General features: G+C 45.5%; 2 protein-coding genes across 3 annotated transcripts in view; one reads left to right on the top strand and one right to left on the bottom strand.

The window, feature by feature from the left end:
• Positions 1-8,326, top strand: RNF139 (ring finger protein 139). The gene is made up of 2 exons (XM_065668937.1): positions 1-333; positions 5,220-8,326. The coding sequence occupies exons 1-2, from the start codon at positions 159-161 to the stop codon at positions 7,028-7,030; spliced, it is 1,986 nt and encodes a 661-aa protein (XP_065525009.1). The 5' UTR covers positions 1-158; the 3' UTR covers positions 7,031-8,326.
• TATDN1 (TatD DNase domain containing 1) overlaps positions 7,804-17,892 on the bottom strand; it is a 16,730-nt gene continuing 6,641 nt past the window's right edge. The window contains exons 7-12 of one of the 2 annotated variants that reach the window (XM_065668939.1): positions 14,540-14,625; positions 14,379-14,419; positions 12,946-13,022; positions 12,247-12,317; positions 11,227-11,353; positions 7,804-8,056 (exon numbers count right to left, since the gene is read on the bottom strand). In XM_065668939.1, coding sequence (XP_065525011.1) covers positions 7,954-8,056; positions 11,227-11,353; positions 12,247-12,317; positions 12,946-13,022; positions 14,379-14,419; positions 14,540-14,625 — 505 coding nt within the window. In that variant the 3' untranslated portion in view covers positions 7,804-7,953. Of the gene's footprint in view, positions 10,492-11,226; positions 11,354-12,246; positions 12,318-12,945; positions 13,023-14,378; positions 14,420-14,539; positions 14,626-17,892 lie in introns of both variants that reach the window. The other variant, XM_065668938.1, reaches the window with a different exon arrangement.

Genomic DNA, 17,892 nt, shown 5'->3' on the forward strand with positions numbered 1-17,892 from the left:
GCGGAGGAGCATGGAGGCGGCGGCGGCGGCGCGGCGGGGGGCCCGGGCGGCGGGCGCGGGGCGATAGCGAGCGCTGCGGCCGGCACCGCTCCGCACGCACCGCCCCTCCGCTCCCTAAGAGGCGGGCGAAAGGGGGCTGCGTGCTCCCTGCGCAGGGGATGGCGGCCTCGGGCCCTCCGCAGCTCCTGCGGCTGGGCCCGCGGCTGCGGGCCGGGCTGGAGGTCGCGCTGCGGGTGCCCAGCCTGTTCCTCATCGACGCCATCTTCAACTCGTCCCCGCTGCCGGGGGGCTCCGTGTGCGCCGCGCTCCTGGGCGTGCTGCTGCGGCTGCTGGGTGAGGCTCCCTCCTGCCGCCCCGCCGCCCTGCGGGCCGGCGCCCCCTCGCTGCTGCCCCCTCGCTGGCCGGCCTTACGGCCGCAGGCGGCCCGCGGCGCCGCTTCCCTCCCCGGTGCCCTCAGCCCAGCGCGCGGTCGCGGCCTGCCTTCCCCGCACCGCAGCCCGGCTCTGTCCCTTCCTGCCCACTCCCTGCCCCTGCCCTGGGCTCCGCCGGGTCCCCGCCCGCGTGGATCGTGGCCCTGACCCCCGCTCGGTGTCCGCTTCCCCACCCCGCCTCCGGCCCCGAGTCCCGGCGCGGGGCCGGCTCCTCCTGCCCGCCCCCCCCCCCCTTGGCGTTGTCGCTGTCGGGCGGCGCAGGCCCCCGGCGGAGCCGAGCCCGGTGACGGGCGGGCACCGCTCGCCATGTGCGCGGGGAGTGGGGCCGTGAGTCCCCCCTGCGGGCTTCCGCGGTGGAGAACGTGGGGCTTCGGGGTTACGGGGTTTGGTTTGGTTGTTTTCAAGCACTCCGCGATATCTTCCTGAAACACGCTGTTAAACACTCGCGTTAGGAACGGCAGCTCCGAAATGCCCGGTATTTGGTTCCCAAATGAAAGAGAAGTCTTTTAAACTTGCTCAGGGTTATTTTTAATAGCCTGGGATGGGGGCTGAAAATCACTGGTGTCATTAGGCGGTACTCTTCCGGTGTTGTTATCTTGGGTTCTGTGAACTGCTGTAGAGGTGATGCTGAGTTGGATATTACGTCTGGAGCTGGGAATGCTGAGGCAGAAAGGAAAGGAGAACAGAAAACACAGCAGGAGCTTTTTGCAGGCCTGTGGCATGCTGATTCTGTTTTGTTTGATGTTTAATAGTCGGAAAGGAAATAGGTGTTATGGATGTTGGGATAGTCAGGGGAGAAGAGTGGTTAAAAGGGAGGGTGCACAGTGAGAAGGCAGTGGCGATGGCATCGTAGAAGCTGAGGAATGGAAGGGAAAAAGTAAAGGATAACCTACCCAAGACAGCATTGAGAGTGAAGGGAGAAGAGAGCAGCAAAGCAAAGCAGATGCTTTATTTGGGCAGCTTCCCCTTGGGAAGCGGGAGCCTGGGAAGTGGCTGCTGGGTGAGACGTGAGGCCAAGCAGGTCTTGCCTCACCTTTGCCTGGCCTGGCAGCTGGTACCCACAGCGCTGTGACCGCAGGGAGGAGGAGGGGGCTCTGCCTCCCAGCTTCCCGTTTTCTTGCCTCTTTGTTCCAAAGTTCGGGAATTGTGAAGAGCGCTTCCCACTGATAATTCCATTTAAAAACCTGACGCTGCAGTGCCTCGCCAACTTAATTTAGGAGTCCCTTATTGTGTTGAGATGCTTTTTTTCTAATTTCAAGGAAGCGCCTTGAAATTAATCCCACGTAAATAAGAATGGTGGATATATTACATGATGGTCTCAAATGTGTGATGCTGGGATCAGCAGGTTAAGGTGCTTTTCAGGATTGCAGTTCTATGATCGCTTTTCTGGAAGGGTTTGGGAGAAGTGGGTAATCCCTACCTCCTGCAAAAGGTCTTTGGGAACAGTTTGTGCCGAGAGACTTATCTTGTACCCTGAGACAAGTGGTCTGTGGTTCTTGGCTTTCCGAAATTAAAGAGAAATTAAACGTAACCATTAAAGATGATGTTCCTTCCATGTGGTTCAGACAGCAGGGTGCTTTTGCATCTGTTTTTTTCCTCATCTGAATTCAAGGATTACAGGGTTGGGGTTTTGCTGCTGTTAGGATAAATGGAAATATTTATTTTGGATCACTCTGTATTTAAATAGTGGGGAAGTTCAGTTACCGTTTGCAGGCTTTCAAAGACTGATTCCCTATCTCCCCTGTAACACATTATTAGGGTAAACACACAGTTTGTTCTCTAGGTAGAAAGATTGTAGCTCCATAGAGATCAATAGCTTTCAGGGGTGATATTGAACAGTGCTGAAGCACTCTGGGAGTAGAGCTCTCCAGGAGTGGGAACAGAGATTGGGATGGTTCTGAAGAAGTTTCACTGCAGGATTCCTCAGTCTCATTCTTCCCTCACTTATTTTCTACACAAATACATGGAGTTACACATGGCACAGAACCAACATCTCCAACTGGAGCGCAGTTCTTTAATCGCATTAACCTTGCTTTGTCTCCATCACAATGTTTACCTTTTGTATCTTGGCATGGGTGTTTTAACTCCCGTTCCAGCAGAAGCACGGCCCCCAGGAGGTGAAACTGTCATTCAGGCAGGAGTCCCTCCTCAGCAGGGACACAGAAAGGGTTGCTGTAAATACTGCAGTCTGTAGAAAGACGTGGGAGCAAGCGGAATGGCTGGGGCTAGGGGAAACGTAATTTGGCAGTTCCACACACTTAAAATACCAATGTGTAAAGGTAGTTGAACCCTGCAGCTGACTGAAAGTTGAATCCTCAGCACTGTGCTACTATAAAGACACTGATGAGTGGCAGGAATTAAAGGGGGGAAAAAAATGATAGGGAAGAATTCATTGTAACACTGGAAATGGGTTAAAAGGAATTGCTCATGGTTTGCTTAACTGCTATGTTAGAGGCCATACCAGAGACAATTGGTGACGGGGTGGCACAGTGAAGGTGAGCAGCAGTATATACAGAAACATGAGGCAACTCTTACCAAGGGAGGAACTGCAGCATTTCCCGTCAGAGGGAAAGTGGGGAAAGATGGACTGCTTGGTGAGCACCTGGCAGGGCAGGGGGAAGCCTTCTCATGGCAAGATGGACTGAATGACATGGAGACAAGGGAGAGGAGAGCTCACCTCTCTTTCTGAGATTTCAGTTACCTCCTGTGGTCTTTGGAGGCTCCTTTGGGTTGTCTTGACTTTTCCACACAAGTGTTGGCAGTGAAGTGCTGCACCTTGTTAGTGCCTCTTCAGAGGAACCAGTAGGCCTAACCTTGCTGTTGACTTGTAGCACTGTGTTTAGGGCTGTCTTGCAAGTGAAATGGTTGTGTTCTGAGATGACCTGTAGTACCTAAACACAGGCCTGCCTGCGTGCTGCTGAAACTGCAGGGAAGATAACTAGGTTTTATTAACAGGTGTGTTTGAGAGCAGCCTGCTCAGTGCAAAATGCATCTCCTTTCCCTCAAATGAGCAGAACTGGGTAAATAAGGAGCTAGTGACAAGTCTGGGAGCCTTTTCTGCGACTGCCAGGAAAGGAGAGAGGAGACTTACATACCTGGAGTGTTCATTTCCCAAAGGTGTGTGTGTGACGTGCAGGAGAAGGCAGTGAAACCGTCCAGCTGATGTTAAAACAAGTGCTGTGTGTAAGGCATGGATATCCAGGGGGTTTTGTGGAAGAGCTGAGCTACGATACAAGGCACTTTCTGGAAACTGACTGTGACTTTTCCTCAGTTCACTGCACAGGGTTACCAGGTTAATGATTAGTTAAGGAGAATGTTTTTGTATCGGCCAGTGCTGCTGGCAGGGAATACTGTAGAAGTGCATTCATAACTTCTTTTGTAGTCTGCCTTTTGCATTGATTCATGCTGACCCTCCCCCTTCTCATTCAGTCCTCCAGGCTGTTGGTTGTATTATTGTGTTTATGCAAGCAGCTGGCAACACTACTGGTGGAATCAGATGCTGGGTCTGAGCAGAGTTTTTTATTCCCATGATCTTAAAATCCCATGGCTTACAATATATTTTTAAATACTTGATTATGGAGGATTTGGAAGGATCTAAAATACAATCATCAGAAAAGACTGATGCTGTCCTCCAGTAGAAAGAGAATTACTTGTGATTTCATTCGTTTCCACGTGGAAATTGAAAGAAACTTAAAATCAAATGTAAGTTGTAGAGGTCAGAATCTCCCCAAACTGATTTGGATGAGAAAGCAGTTGCAGTGACTGGAAGCTGACTGAGAAGCCAAAAACAAAAGCAGTGTGTTTTCTGAAGGTGATGCTTAGGGAAGTGAATGTAGCGATAAGTTCCATTTAATGTAACACCTGATAGGGCAGAGCCCTTACGGATGTGGTACATAGCGATGATGTTCATAAGCTGCACTACAGGAGTTTACTGCAAGGATGTAAATAGAACACAAAGGTACTATAGATGCTATGATAGGATTTCTCATAGGAAGGCACAGACTTCGCAGTCATGGCCACGATGTGCTCATGGTCAGTGTGAGGGAAAGGTGAGCAAACAGGAATTTCAGGATCTGAACCTGATGTCTAGCAAGGAGGACGCGAGTTCACACTGGCAGGGGCAGCAGGGGCAGGTTTGGATTCTGTGTACAAAAGACTTGTACTGCAGAAGGTCTTCTCTCTGAAGACTCTTGTTGCATGGTACGAGGACTGAAGGCAAACTGAAGGGAATTGGAAGAGCAGCATCTTCCCCCAGTAAACTACAGTGAGTTTTGACTGTTTTCCCATTAGGGTTAAGCTAAACTGGTGACTTACCTTTAGTACTCCAGCTTGGATATCTGCAGTTGAGCGCTTCGCTCAAGTGAATTGGGGGACTTACTGTTTTATTCATTCCCTATTAATTTTGCCTGTAATGTGGTAATTCTTTTCTGCTTTTAGAACTTAACTACCCTTAGACTTCAAGGCCGAGGCTGAAAGGCTGGGAGCTGTAGCTGCTCTGCTCTGTGTAGATGACCTTAATAAGTGACTGTGATTTACTGCTTGCATTGCTTTGTACTGCAGCTGCAGGGAACAGGCATATTAAATGCGGAGCTGAAGTCATCCTCTGGAAAGGATGTCTGTTCTGAAAGGATGAAAGTTGTTGTTCTGGAAAGGGCCCCATTGGTAATGCAAAGTTATGAGTGACTAATGGGGAAGTGATACATGAAATTAATGTAGCTCCAAAGCTCATAGGTTACAGTCTGGTGTTGAATTTCTGCTGGGAACTAAATGACTTCAATCTGTTTTTAGGTGTCTTTGTCTCCAGTGTTGTTCTGGTCTTACAACAGCGAGCACTTTTCAAGTTTTATATGATTGCCTCGGCATTCCTGCTGGCTGCAACTTCAGTGTTGGTGAATTACTATGCTGCTTTGCACATAAACTTCTACAGTGCCTACTACACAGCTGCATTTGGAATCCAGATCTTCCCTCATAAAGGACCTTCACTATGGATGGCGCTTTCCATCCTTCAGCTGACCTTTGGAATTGGGTATGTTACACTGCTGAACGTGCAGTCCGTATACTCTCAACTCATCATCCTGGATATACTGATTCCTGTCATTGGCTTGATTGTTGAATTACCTTTAAATGTCCGGCAGATACTAGTTTTTATTTCAGGCCTGGTTCTGACACTAAACACCACAGCCATTTTGGTGATGAAAATTAAATGGTTCTATTACTCGGTGCGCTATGTTTATCTGCTGGTGAGGCACATGTATCGCATCTATGGATTACAGCTCTTGATGGAGGATACGTGGAAAAGGATTCGGTTTCCAGCTGTACTGCGTGTCTTCTGGCTAACGAGACTTACAGCCCAGGCTGTGGTATTAACATATGTTGTAAAGATGGCTGAAACTAATACAGAAGAGAAATTCTTCTTGATATCGTGGGATAACTGCTGGGAACTGCTCTGCAGCCTGATCATAAGTGGGTGTGACTCCACTTTAACTGTGTTAGGCATGAGCGCTGTCATCTCCTCCATCGCGCATTACCTGGGGCTCGGCATCTTGGCCTTCATCGGCTCCACTGACGAGGATGACAAAAGGCTGGGGTTTGTAGCGCCCGTCTTGTTTTTCATCTTGGCTCTGCAGACTGGTTTGAGTGGACTGAAACCAGAAGAACGGTTGGTTCGCCTGAGTAGAAACATGTGCCTTTTGTTGACCGCAGTCCTGCATTTTATCCATGGGATGACAGACCCTGTGCTGATGTCTCTCAGTGCCTCCCACGTGTCGTCGTTTCGCAGACACTTCCCTGTCCTGTTGGTTTCTGCTTGCCTTTTCATCCTCCCAGTTCTGCTCAGTTACATCCTCTGGCACCACTATGCACTAAACACATGGCTTTTTGCCGTGACGGCATTCTGTGTCGAGCTCTGCCTCAAAGTAATAGTTTCTATTACTGTTTATATATTGTTTATGATCGATGGCTACTATAATGTGCTATGGGAAAAACTTGATGATTATGTCTATTACGTTCGGTCAACTGGCAATATTATTGAGTTTATCTTTGGAGTGATCATGTTTGGGAATGGAGCTTACACAATGGTATTTGAGTCGGGCAGCAAGATCCGTGCTTGCATGATGTGTCTGCACGCGTACTTCAACATCTACCTGCAAGCAAAGAATGGCTGGAAGACGTTTATAAACCGCCGGACTGCTGTGAAGAAAATAAACTCGCTTCCAGAGGTAAAAGGAAGTCGGTTACATGAAATAGATGATGTCTGTGCAATCTGCTACCATGAGTTCACCACTTCTGCTCGCATTACTCCATGCAACCATTACTTTCATGCACTTTGTCTTCGGAAGTGGCTGTACATCCAGGACACTTGCCCCATGTGCCATCAGAAAGTGTACATTGAGGACAAGGAAACTGCCAGTGTTTCCAACAACAATGGGTTTGTGGCACCCAATGAAAACCCGGTAGAAGCTGCAGAAGAAGCTGCTGATGCTGAAAATGAAGTAAATGAAGATAACGACAGTTCTGACAGTGAAGAGGAAGACAGTGACTGTGTGGCACAGCAATTGACTGAGACTCTGAATGCTGACTCTGACTCTCTTGGTGAATAACGCCCTTTACAAAGCCGTGAGGTATTTGTTTAAAGTTGACTTCCAACAATAAAAGTATCACTTTGTAGTTATTGTACTTAAGCACAACGGCAGTATCTCAGTGTTGAGTCTGTGAACGGTGGTGGTTTACTGTGGTGTGTGCTACTGTAAATATACCTCTGATTTTTGCTGGTCTCTTTCATGGCCACCTGAAAATTATGTACATTATTGTACATGGAATAAAACATTTTCACATGTTTTTAAGATGGTTGGAAAACTACTCTTTAATTGATGTAGTGACAATGCTGTGCCAAAGACTGTATCCCTGTAATCCCCCATCAGTGAGTTCTGGATGCAAATCAAAAATACTGGTGAAAACAGACTTGAGCAGGTCAAATCAGTAATGAAAAGCCTGAGCCAAAGCAGCTTTACTTACAGACTCAGTATTAGCAGAGCTTTAGTGCTAAGAACTAGTGAGTTGTATTTAAAATAAGTAAAAATTTAGGTTGGTAAGTGTAATGTTATAGCACCTGTGTGTGTGGTGGAACAACAGGTGAAACTGCGAAGCTTTCTGGTGAAGTAGCACAGCATGCCAGCCATGTGTTAAACACTGCTGAATCAACTACCAGTAACAGCTTGAAGTGCTCTACATGTGAATGCAGCAGCCTGGTATTCATCTTTCAATGTCTACAGGTGTTAGCAGGGGTTGCTTGTTTGGGCTGTCCTTGAAATCAATCCTCAGTCTTGCTGAAAAGTAAACAGGGCTGAGAAACTGCACCAATGCAGAGACCACCTTTTCAAAAGCAGCTTTAATCTTGTACCATAGGGAAAAAAATTAAGCTACATACTGGCTTCCATTGATAAGAACTTGCAGATAGGATAATTTTTAAGGTTTTGCAATATATTTAGTAAAGTTATACTGAATAAATGTAAGAAAAACAACTTTATATATTTGGAAAGAAGACTTTAATAGTGTTGTTATATAGAGTATTGGCCAACTCAAGCGGGTCATCTTCTCTTACTGCCGCCATTATTTCCAGTATTTGACTAAAAAAGAAAGATTGGTATTAGAAGACTGACACTCGGATCTGAACATACTGGAGAGTGCTGCATGTGTATGTACAAGTCACTTAGATTAACCTGGAATACAAACCTATGCTGAGAGCAACAGGGCAGGGGCTCAGCTATGCAAACAGCTTCACTTCTAAGTCACTAACTGCCCTTTCCTTCACACTGAACACTGTCTGCGCACTGGTACAGACTCTACTTTGGTCTTTTGACTTGTTTGGAGGTAATTAAACGGCTTTCTGGTTCAAAGAGAGTGTCATTTTGTGGGTGTCTTTATCAATGGTCTTCATTTTTCAGACTGAAACCCAGAAGCCTTTCAAGGCTAAGGCTGTGCTATGAATTAACTGGTCTGTGGCAAAGCTTAAACTCCAGCTACAGCCCTACCTGAGAGTAGAGCTGCCAAAGGACTTATTGCTGCTTCCCCCTTCTCCAGCTTAACTGTGATTAACACATTCAGATACTTGCAGTCAATGTTAAATGAGCAAATTAGAAGGCCTGTAGCCTTGAAACAAGCCAGGGAAAGGAGGCAAGAAAAATGGGATAAATAATATTATTAACACCAGGTAACAGAAAACCAAGCCACGCTTCTTCTTCTGTGCTTATTTTCTTGGTTTTTACCAGTCTGAAGAAAATTAGTATTCTGAACAGTTCCTAAGATGTGTTGAACTCTATTATGTTTTCTAGTAGTGTTATCAAAAACTTCATGGTGAAGAGAGTAAGCAGCTCAAGCTTGGTACTTCTGGATCTTGCCGATCCTTTTGAGGAAGACTAACAGGAAAAGTTGCTCTTAGCAATGACTATATGCAAGTACTTTCTTCTGTGCAGACTTAGCCCATTTCATTGACCCCTCCCATGCTTTGCAGGCAAACAGCTTCTTGACTTAGGGGGATGCTCCACATGATACAGGGTGATATCTGGCCTACACAGAAATAAGTAACAAAGACCAAAGAATTTGCCCTTGAAGAGCTTTGTTAGAGCTTTCATAATTAGCCCCACTAGGATGCAGGAGGATGCTGTACGTTACTCTATCACTGTAGATGAAATCACTAAAGGAAAAAAGAGAGCATCTTGAAAGCTTTTTTTGTTGTTTGTTTGCTTAATTTTAGCCACAAGGGGAGCAGTGCAGTTCTAAAAATATATTAAAGATCAGAACTGAAAGGTGTCCAGCACCACCCAAAAAAAACAAGTGCAAAATTCCTCCTGCCAACTGAGCTGTATCAAACAGCCTGTACACCCTAAACGTGAAATACGCTTTGTGGCCTGGATCTAACTTTCCCCTCATGCCGCATCTTCCTACTTGAGAAGCCACAAAACGGCAGTTCTCAGTTGCCATACATGATTTTTCCTAAGGTTAAAGAGTTTCTCAAGTCACTAAAGTACAATTAGTACAGGTTACAATTGACGTTAATGGGACAATCATTTTTAAATCAGGGTGAACTAAACAAGATTTTGCTTTATAAAAGGCAGCAGAAGCCAAAGCACAGCAGTTGGGTACCGCTGCAGGACAGCCTCCCTGCATTTCCAGCTCAGGGTTTCTGAAAGACCCTGTTAGCTACAGCTGAGGCAGCAGACACAGACACAGAGTGGTGTTAGCACATACAGGCTCGATAAAACTCAGCAGCAGCAGAGGCCCTCCCTCCACTTGTGGTCAGAAAAATGTTCTCAGGAGCTGAATCTCTTCCCTACTCCAAAATCATGGCCTGACACTAGAAAGTCATAAAGCCCTTCTGTGCTAATGTGTGTGCTTCATGTGTAGAACAGCAACAAAGTCAAAGTTATTACAATCCAGGTAACTGCCTAAAGTGTATCTAAACACTAGGCGATGTCACTGTGTAAACTATGGTTTTGGCATGATCAGCCGTCATCTGAGTTTCTTCAGGTCTCCCAAAAAAGCCACAGAATTCCCTTCAGTTTTCAACTAAACTTGTTTTGGAGACACCTTACTGAATACCTGGATTCTTTAGCACTATTCTAAGCAGTATTTCAGAAGCTAGTTCCAAACAGGCAACTTGCACAGCTTTGTATAGAAAGACAATGAGACTTCACAGCAGCAATCCCCGTTTCTGATCAAGTACATGGGCTTTGCTCCTGGGCAGATGGAGCTGTGAGCTTCACCTGCTTGCTGCAAATGTATCCCCGTACCACACCACAAGAAACTGTCCCGAGCTCCTTGTCGCAAGGAGCTGATGACTGAGCACATTAATTCACTGACCTTAGTAACAGTTGTGCAATTCAGGCATTTCATCTATGGGTGCTATTTAACGGAGAAAACGGAATGGTTTTGCTTTTCACACCGCAGCGAGGAAGCGCATGAAAAGGCAGCAGGAGATGGTTTCTGTACTGTGTAACTGCCCAAAACCCCTGGAGTTTGCTGCCGCTGTTCTGCACACTGACTGCTGTTACTCACATCTGACCTGCACAGGACCAGTTCTTTTTAAGCGCAGCAGCAGAATGAAGAGACAACCCTAACCACAAACCACGTTACAGCAATTCATGGCACGGGCACTCATGCCAGCACAGGCACCTGCACCACTCACTGCCTCAGTACTGCCCCCACGGCTCCAGTGCTGCTGGATCAGAACAATCACCAAGTGCAATGTTACTTCATCACAGGGTTTAACCCCTTCTCCAGTGTAGCAGTGAAAAGATAAAACCAGCCCTGGTTCCACTTTCAGGGAGCTTTTTACACCCAGAATTGCTGAAGTGGGAAAATTAAAGACTTACAAATTTGTCCACAGCCTACAAAGCAACACTGGGCACAGGTTTCTGTACCTTTGGAATTCATTTCTCTTTACTACATTTCCAGTGAGCTGATTGACAGGACAAGGGGTAATGGGTTCAAGCTTAAACAGGGGAGATTTAGGTTGGATGTAAAGAAGAGATTCTTTTCTGTGAGGGTGGTGAGGCCCTGGCACAGGTTGCTCAGAGAAGCTGCGGCTGCTCCAACTCTGGCAAGAAGGTTCAAGGCCAGGCTGGACGGGGTTTGGAGAAACCTGGTTTAGCGGAAGGTGTCCCTGCCTGCGGCAGGGGGTTGGAACTGGATGATCTTAAGGTCCTTTCCAACCCAAACCATTCCACGCTTCCGTGATTTTTTCTATTCCCCCGGGAGATTTGAAGTATTTTAAACACCAGTGCAGCAGGACACTTACATTATATGGCAGGGTTCATTTCTGTCCTTCAAGCAGTGCCCTACTTCCCATTTCTTTTTTGTAGGAAACGTAGTTTTAACATACTTTGCTCCAGCATGAGTGTTCTTCACTCCACACCAAGGTGCATCTAGGTTCATGTGAGAAAAAAGAAGATGATTATAAAGTATGCAATCATTTGATAATAGCATGAGGCAGTTCAACCAACTACTTCCACAGACACGTTCTGGCAATCTCTTTCTAGCAATGACTTCAAAATGGAACTACAGAGGTTTGGGCAGTTTAGTTTCTCCGCAGTCTTTGGGTTTGGTTTTGATTTTACATTTCGCAAAATCAGCAGCAATAGTACATGACACTGATTTCCTCTGACATGATAAGGACAGCTCCATACACTGCATGTGTTCCACACAAACTTCCTATATAACAGGTCTGTACTCCAGTAAGGATTTAGGCAGTTTGTGGTTTTCCTTTCTCAGCTACAGAAAACAAACTCTGTATTTATAACTGCCAGTTATTGGTAACTGAAATGAACATGCCATAAAAACCCCAAACACATCCCTAGTCAGTCAACTGAAATCACTGCTCGTGAGGCCCAGAGGGGAATTCAAGTGTTCCTCCACCTTATCCCATTAAAAAGCAGTTGTTTCCGCATGCCATTACTGCTACCTGTAGCGAGCTCATAGCCACTGCCCTGTGCCTGGCACATCTCCAGCAAGCCAAATTTTCAGCTATCCAAGCAGGATTCTGGTCCCTGGGTTCATTAAAAACTCTGGGCTTGATGATCTGTCCTTTTCATCTTCCCCTGCAATGTCAGAACTGACACAGCAGCTCCTTCCTTCCAGCAGAAGGCTGGAAAGGAATATTTCTGGAGCCCGTAAACTGCTTTCCCAAGCGGAGAAGCAGCCAGTCCTGTTTCTGCTCCAAACTCCCTGGGTCCAGATTCTGCTTTATCATTGCTATACAAGCAAATCTCATTACCCAGCAGTGCTTAAGCCACAAACTGACCAAGATACAAAATCTTACCCGTCTCTATCATTAACCGCTCACTCGGAATCGATTTCAGTGTTTCCAAGTTGGCTTCTGTTTTCAGAGAACTAGGAAAGCAGAGCTTGGTTAATAAAATCAAACACAAAAAATGTGCAAAAGTCATTTGCTTGTTGCAATGTTTTGCAGCAAAGGCAGCTCCCTAAATAATTCTGTTAGTGAATAAAATCTGATTTAAAGCGCTTCCTGTAAACTGAAACTTCCCAGGAAAAGGCAGATTTGGAGAGCTGCGGACTGGGTGAAGCCGGCCTGCCGCAGGGAGCACACGCAGCCCCTGCCGGCACCGCCGGTACTTGGCAAGCACTTTCAGCTAGCTGAGTGCTGAGAATGCAGATGAGACTGTTCGGGTTACAGCCGCATTACTGCCAGGTTTGACATGGCAGCTTCAAATGACGCTGTTTTCTAAACACCTCTCCGAAGGACTATTTCCAGGTTCGACAACCTTATTTATTTACAAACAAGCACTGACCCGAGGGCAGCAGAATGGACCCATGACGAGATTAACTCGCTGAGCTGAGAGCTTTTTATGGCTAACAGACTGATGAGTGGGATTCTAAATCTGTCAGATGATTGAAAGTCCAACCAGCTCTGAAACCCTGACCTCATTGTTTAAAAGAAAGCAATGAGTTCACTGCTGCTGACATTTCAAAATGGCTTCATTTCTTGTGAAGAACTTACCAGCCATTTATTCCAATATAAAGATCCAAATCTATTATAGCTGCTGCTTCTTCCTTTGTGCCATCAAAGGAATGTACCTGGAACGGATATATATGGATGCACACATATATACAATGCTTGTACTTCATTTAAAACCCCAATCATTTAAAAGTACATGTTAGTTTTTATTTGTGTCATAAATACCTTTGATAGTATGCATGACACTTAACACAAAGATGGGACATGGCTCAGCTGATTCTGAACTAGGGCAAAGTTCAGGCTGAAGGCACTTGAACGCTACAGCAGCAGTGGCTACCAGGGTTTGTTAGTGATAAACAGGTGTAGAAAGGGCCTGTTCAGTGTTACCACTACTGGCCCAGAACTTGCTCATAGCTGGGAGACCATACACAGGATGTAACCCCGTGCACAATGAAGGTTTACAGTCTTCCCTCACTATTCCCTACAGGGCACTGCCAGGGACACTGTAAGAGCAGTGTAACATTCTCCCCAGATTTAAGTCCACTGGAACTAAAGAGACAGTGTGTTGGGGCATCCCAGGCACTGCAGAGCCAAGTGGCCGGTCACAAGGCACAAACAGCGTAACACAGCTGGGAACTGCAGCTTCGCAGCCTGAGTAGATGCTGTCAGCTCCCCCACGCTGCCAAGGGGCAGTTCAGAGGCTCCTGCTCTTCACTTCTCCACTCGTACATGATTTGCAGGAGAAAAGGAAGACAGACTGCACAGTGTTACCCAAAAGGATACAGAGTACTTAGCTAGGGGATGGAAGGGGTTTGTGGTGATAAAGGGGAAACCTGAGATACTGCTGTGGGAGGCATGATGGCAGTAGATTAGATACAATAATCCAAGCATTTACTGCTTTTGAAAAACCCTGCCATAATGGAAACCTGAAAGAACATTGCTGGCCTTTCCTAACCATTTCATCCAAAGTTTTTCCTGTTATGCTTTTGAATTAAAACGCACGGTCTGAATATCTAAAGACATAAAGTAATCAAAAGTTACATCTGGATCCAATTTGAAAACGATGTCTAATGTCAGAAGCAAATGTTTGAGGTTATGGCTTCCACAGGGAACATGCAACTAAATTATCTGTGGTCTGAATGCACTGCAATTACAGACACTGAGGAGTTGGGACAAGGCCAATGTCAATTATAAGGTGCTTAAACTGTCCTTCTGACAGGCCAAGAAAAACTGCTGGTGTCAGCTGCAGGGCTTTTTCTCAGCCTATCTTCTTACCTTGCAGGAAGAGCTGTTGAATAAGCCATGACAATAAAAATACTAGAAGGGACTGGAAAATACTTATTAACTAATAATAACTTAAACCATGCAACAGGAAGCCTGCCCAGATTCCATGACAAACAAGAATCTGCATATTAAGCAACAATATTCACACACATGCATGTAAAAATGTATGCTCTGCTGAAGTGGGTACTTACCACCCCTCCCACAAATCTATCTCTGTTTCTTCTCATGATGTCTATGAAATGAAATAAATACAAACGTAAGACAACGTTAACACAAAGGTGAACGATTCAGGTTTCCCAGCTCTTCATACGCAGAATTTGCTCTGAATATGAAATTCTCAAGGAAAACTCACCTAAGAATTCAGTGTGTGAGTTTCTACAGTGGAGAAACATGGGCAGTTGTGTCTGCTCTGACAGGTCAAACTGCTTTTCAAAATACCTGTAAAATAAAAATCACCTTTAAGCAGCAAATTCAGTGTAAGAGCAAGTAACGATAGTGGAAGAGTTTTCTCCAGCTTCTGTCCTCCAGAACTAAAGACAGAATGAATGGATTTGCCATGCCAAAGCTCGAATTTGTGCAGGGAGTTGAACTCTTTCTCATGGTGCAGTCACATATCAGTGCTGGAAGACAGATAAGGTGGCCAAGAGCATCAGTACTGAAGGATGCACATATACGTGTGCTGAGCATGTACTCTTGCAGTCTGGCTGCTGGAGTCTGGGCTTACTTATTTTCAATGAACAAGGAACTGACTGTTCTTTCCACAAAGTTTGGAAATGTCAGGAATGGGAGAGTGTGGATCACACAGAGAACAGTATTTCAAGAAGCATTTGGAAATGGGGTGAGGGTGAGTGAGGGAGAACCACACAGACTTCTATAGCCTTGGACAGCCCACACTGCATCGAGGCTGGCTGGGCTGTACAGTAGCAGTTCACAGTTTCTGTCTGGCCTTCCATGGGGACAAACAGATGAAGTCTGTGCTCTCCTGGGGTAAAACAAATACCAGTATTAGCCATCTTACTTCTGCCCCATTCTGCCTGTCTTCACTCTTGCAGTCTTCCTGTTTTCCCTCCTCTCTGTGTCTGCATCCTTTCCTTTCCACTCCATTTTATCTCTCTCCTACTTTCTATTCCTAATATTCCCTTTGAAGGAGCGGTAGCAGCGAGGCAGCCATCCTATGAGGAGACATTAAAATGTGGGTAGAGGGAAGGTAACTTGGTGGCCAGCTTCCCCAGGCAGTTTCCAAAGGAAGCCAGTTAGCGCTGAACTAACCCGTCACTTGTCATTTGCAGGTAGCTCTGCTTCAAGCACATTGACAGAGCCTGTCTGCACTGGCATGCAAATTACTAACGCTCCGAAACATAGCAGAGGAACTTGTGTGTGGCAGAAGGCCACAATGCACAGGTGACTCAATCCATACTTAATTTGAGAGATGACATTATGTGGGCAGAACAACACTGCCTGTCCCAACAGGCCAGGACACTATGCACCTATGGGAATGTTTGAGGTGTTGCTGTTAAAAGCAGTCCAGGACACTGGGATCAGACACATTTCACTGGCAAACTCAAGCATCTACAACACTGCTGTGTACAATTCACATGTCAGTCAGGAGAGAGTGGCAGCAAAACATCAGTTTGATTCACATTTTCCTGAAGGAAAAGGACAATGTGCTTTGTTCTGTGGAAATTTCATTAGTTTGTGTACTGCAGGTTCCAGTTTCCCTGCTGTTACCTGCCCTGTTCATCAGTGCAGATCTTTGTGATAAAACAGGTGGAACAAATTGGCTGTAACCTTCAAAACTGACATGAGAATTCAGAGGAATAAATTACACCTACTTTGAATCTTCTTTGTCTAGACACTGTGCTTAGTTCAGCTTCTTTGACTAAATATAAACGTAATTTGCAACCCATGACTGCTCTTGCAGTTAAATAGCTACAATTGCCTGATTATTGGTGTGGTGCTTAAACAGAAGACATTTTTCACATGGAAACTAGGTTTTAGAAACTGAGTTGCAAATAAAACCCCCACGTAACCTATTTGCCATAGGGCAGTGGTCTTGAAAGTACAAAGTTTAGTGCCCTTACAAATGCAAAGGCAACTCGGGCTTCTTCCATTCCTAGCAAAAAAGAAACTATAAGAGAAAAAGAGGGGGGGAACCCAAGAGAAACCCCCCAGACACAGGGTGATCAGAATGGTAACAGAGTAATGAAAGAAACTACTTACAAAAGTAACTAAAAGAAACTCAGAAACTAAACCTTAGTAGTTCCAGTGCTTAAGGAGCAACCTTTTCTCTTTGGATGAGCGAAGCGTCATTCAGTGTCTGCTGGTTCTGTATTGGTTCTCAATAAGGAAGTTTGAAACATTTCTGTATGGCTGTTTGCAGGTTTAGTGTTGACCATCACGTTCAAATGGTGTGGTCTTTTCAGATTTGGGATCAAGGCACTGAAGGAGCTGAAGCAAACTGGCCTTGCTGAGGTAGATCTCCACACAAACCATCCTGGATTCATGGATGAAGAGCAGCGCATGTGATGTTGTTCACGCCCTCCAATTTGGTTAAGAAAACTCCCATTTCTGTGCTGCTACGCCCCACAAAGCCCTCCTGGGAGTACAGCAGACGTGAAGCTTCTCTGTACTTACCAGTCCATTTATAATGTGACCTTCACTATAACATAAAGGCAGTAACTTCCTCTTACCATTCAAATCACTATTGTTTGTTGAAAAAGTTATGAGAACGGAAAAGAATTCTGAGAAAGAAAAGTTCTTTGGGCTGCTTCAACAAAGGAATTTCACCTTTATTTGCTTCTCATCTTTATTAATTTTAAATCCAAGAAAAAGGAAAAAAAAATCTTCACAGGTGAGAATTATCAGAAGAAAATACAGAGTAACTAGAAAATAATGATTATCCGTTAAACAGATGTCCTGGGTTCAGCACCTGGGCCATGCCCAGATACCACGCACAGGCAAACTGCCATACCTCTCTCCGAGATAGCTGCTTGCTGCCTACCCCAGCAACTGCTACACCTGAACGATGGAGCAGCTGGAAACAGTGAACTGCCTCCATGCACTGCATACTTCACCTTCCTTATTTTAGCTGATTTATCAAGCCTATATTGAATCTCAGTTTGAAAAACTCACCATGAGTCATGAAAGCCAAATTGCCTCCAACTCCACAGCATTCAACTAGCAGAAATAAATCCAGCCCCAAACCTTGACCATGTTTTGCACACACATGGAGAGTGAAGAGCAGGGGAAGCTGTCCACTTAGAAAAGAGGAAATTCACAAACAAGTATTTGCAAGCATCTGGCCTCATATTTCTTCACTCCCTCATATTTCTTGCTTTCTGGTTTTTTTTTCAGTCAATCACTTCCTTCCAGCTGCAATGTCCAACAAGGGCTCTCAATAAGATCTCTTAGAAACTAGATTCATTGATTTCATATGATTTACCGAAATAGCTCAGATAAAGACTTTCTGACATTATCAGTCTTAATTAGAAAGGACTCACCTACCCCTTTACAAGTGACTTCTGTTCTACCCTGTCACCTCTTTCCTGACAACCCAATTCCAGTGTGCCTGATTTGAAGTTTTTCACTGTATGTCTTCAGCTGCAGCCCCCTGGATAAGGAAAATCAGATCTTATTTTTTCTTTCCATAACATCAAGGCAGTAAGGGTCTTACAATACAATACTCCACCAGAGTTTCAGTTTGCC

This window comes from Lathamus discolor, chromosome 2, assembly GCF_037157495.1.
Source record: "Lathamus discolor isolate bLatDis1 chromosome 2, bLatDis1.hap1, whole genome shotgun sequence".
NCBI lineage: Eukaryota > Metazoa > Chordata > Aves > Psittaciformes > Psittacidae > Lathamus > Lathamus discolor.

Coding starts and splice junctions, on each gene's coding strand:
- RNF139 (XM_065668937.1), top strand. CDS start 159: ATGGCGGCCTCGGGCCCTCCGCAGCTCCTGCGGCTGGGCCCGCGGCTG. Junction 334..5,219: donor CGTGCTGCTGCGGCTGCTGG/GTGAGGCTCCCT, acceptor ATCTGTTTTTAG/GTGTCTTTGTCTCCAGTGTT.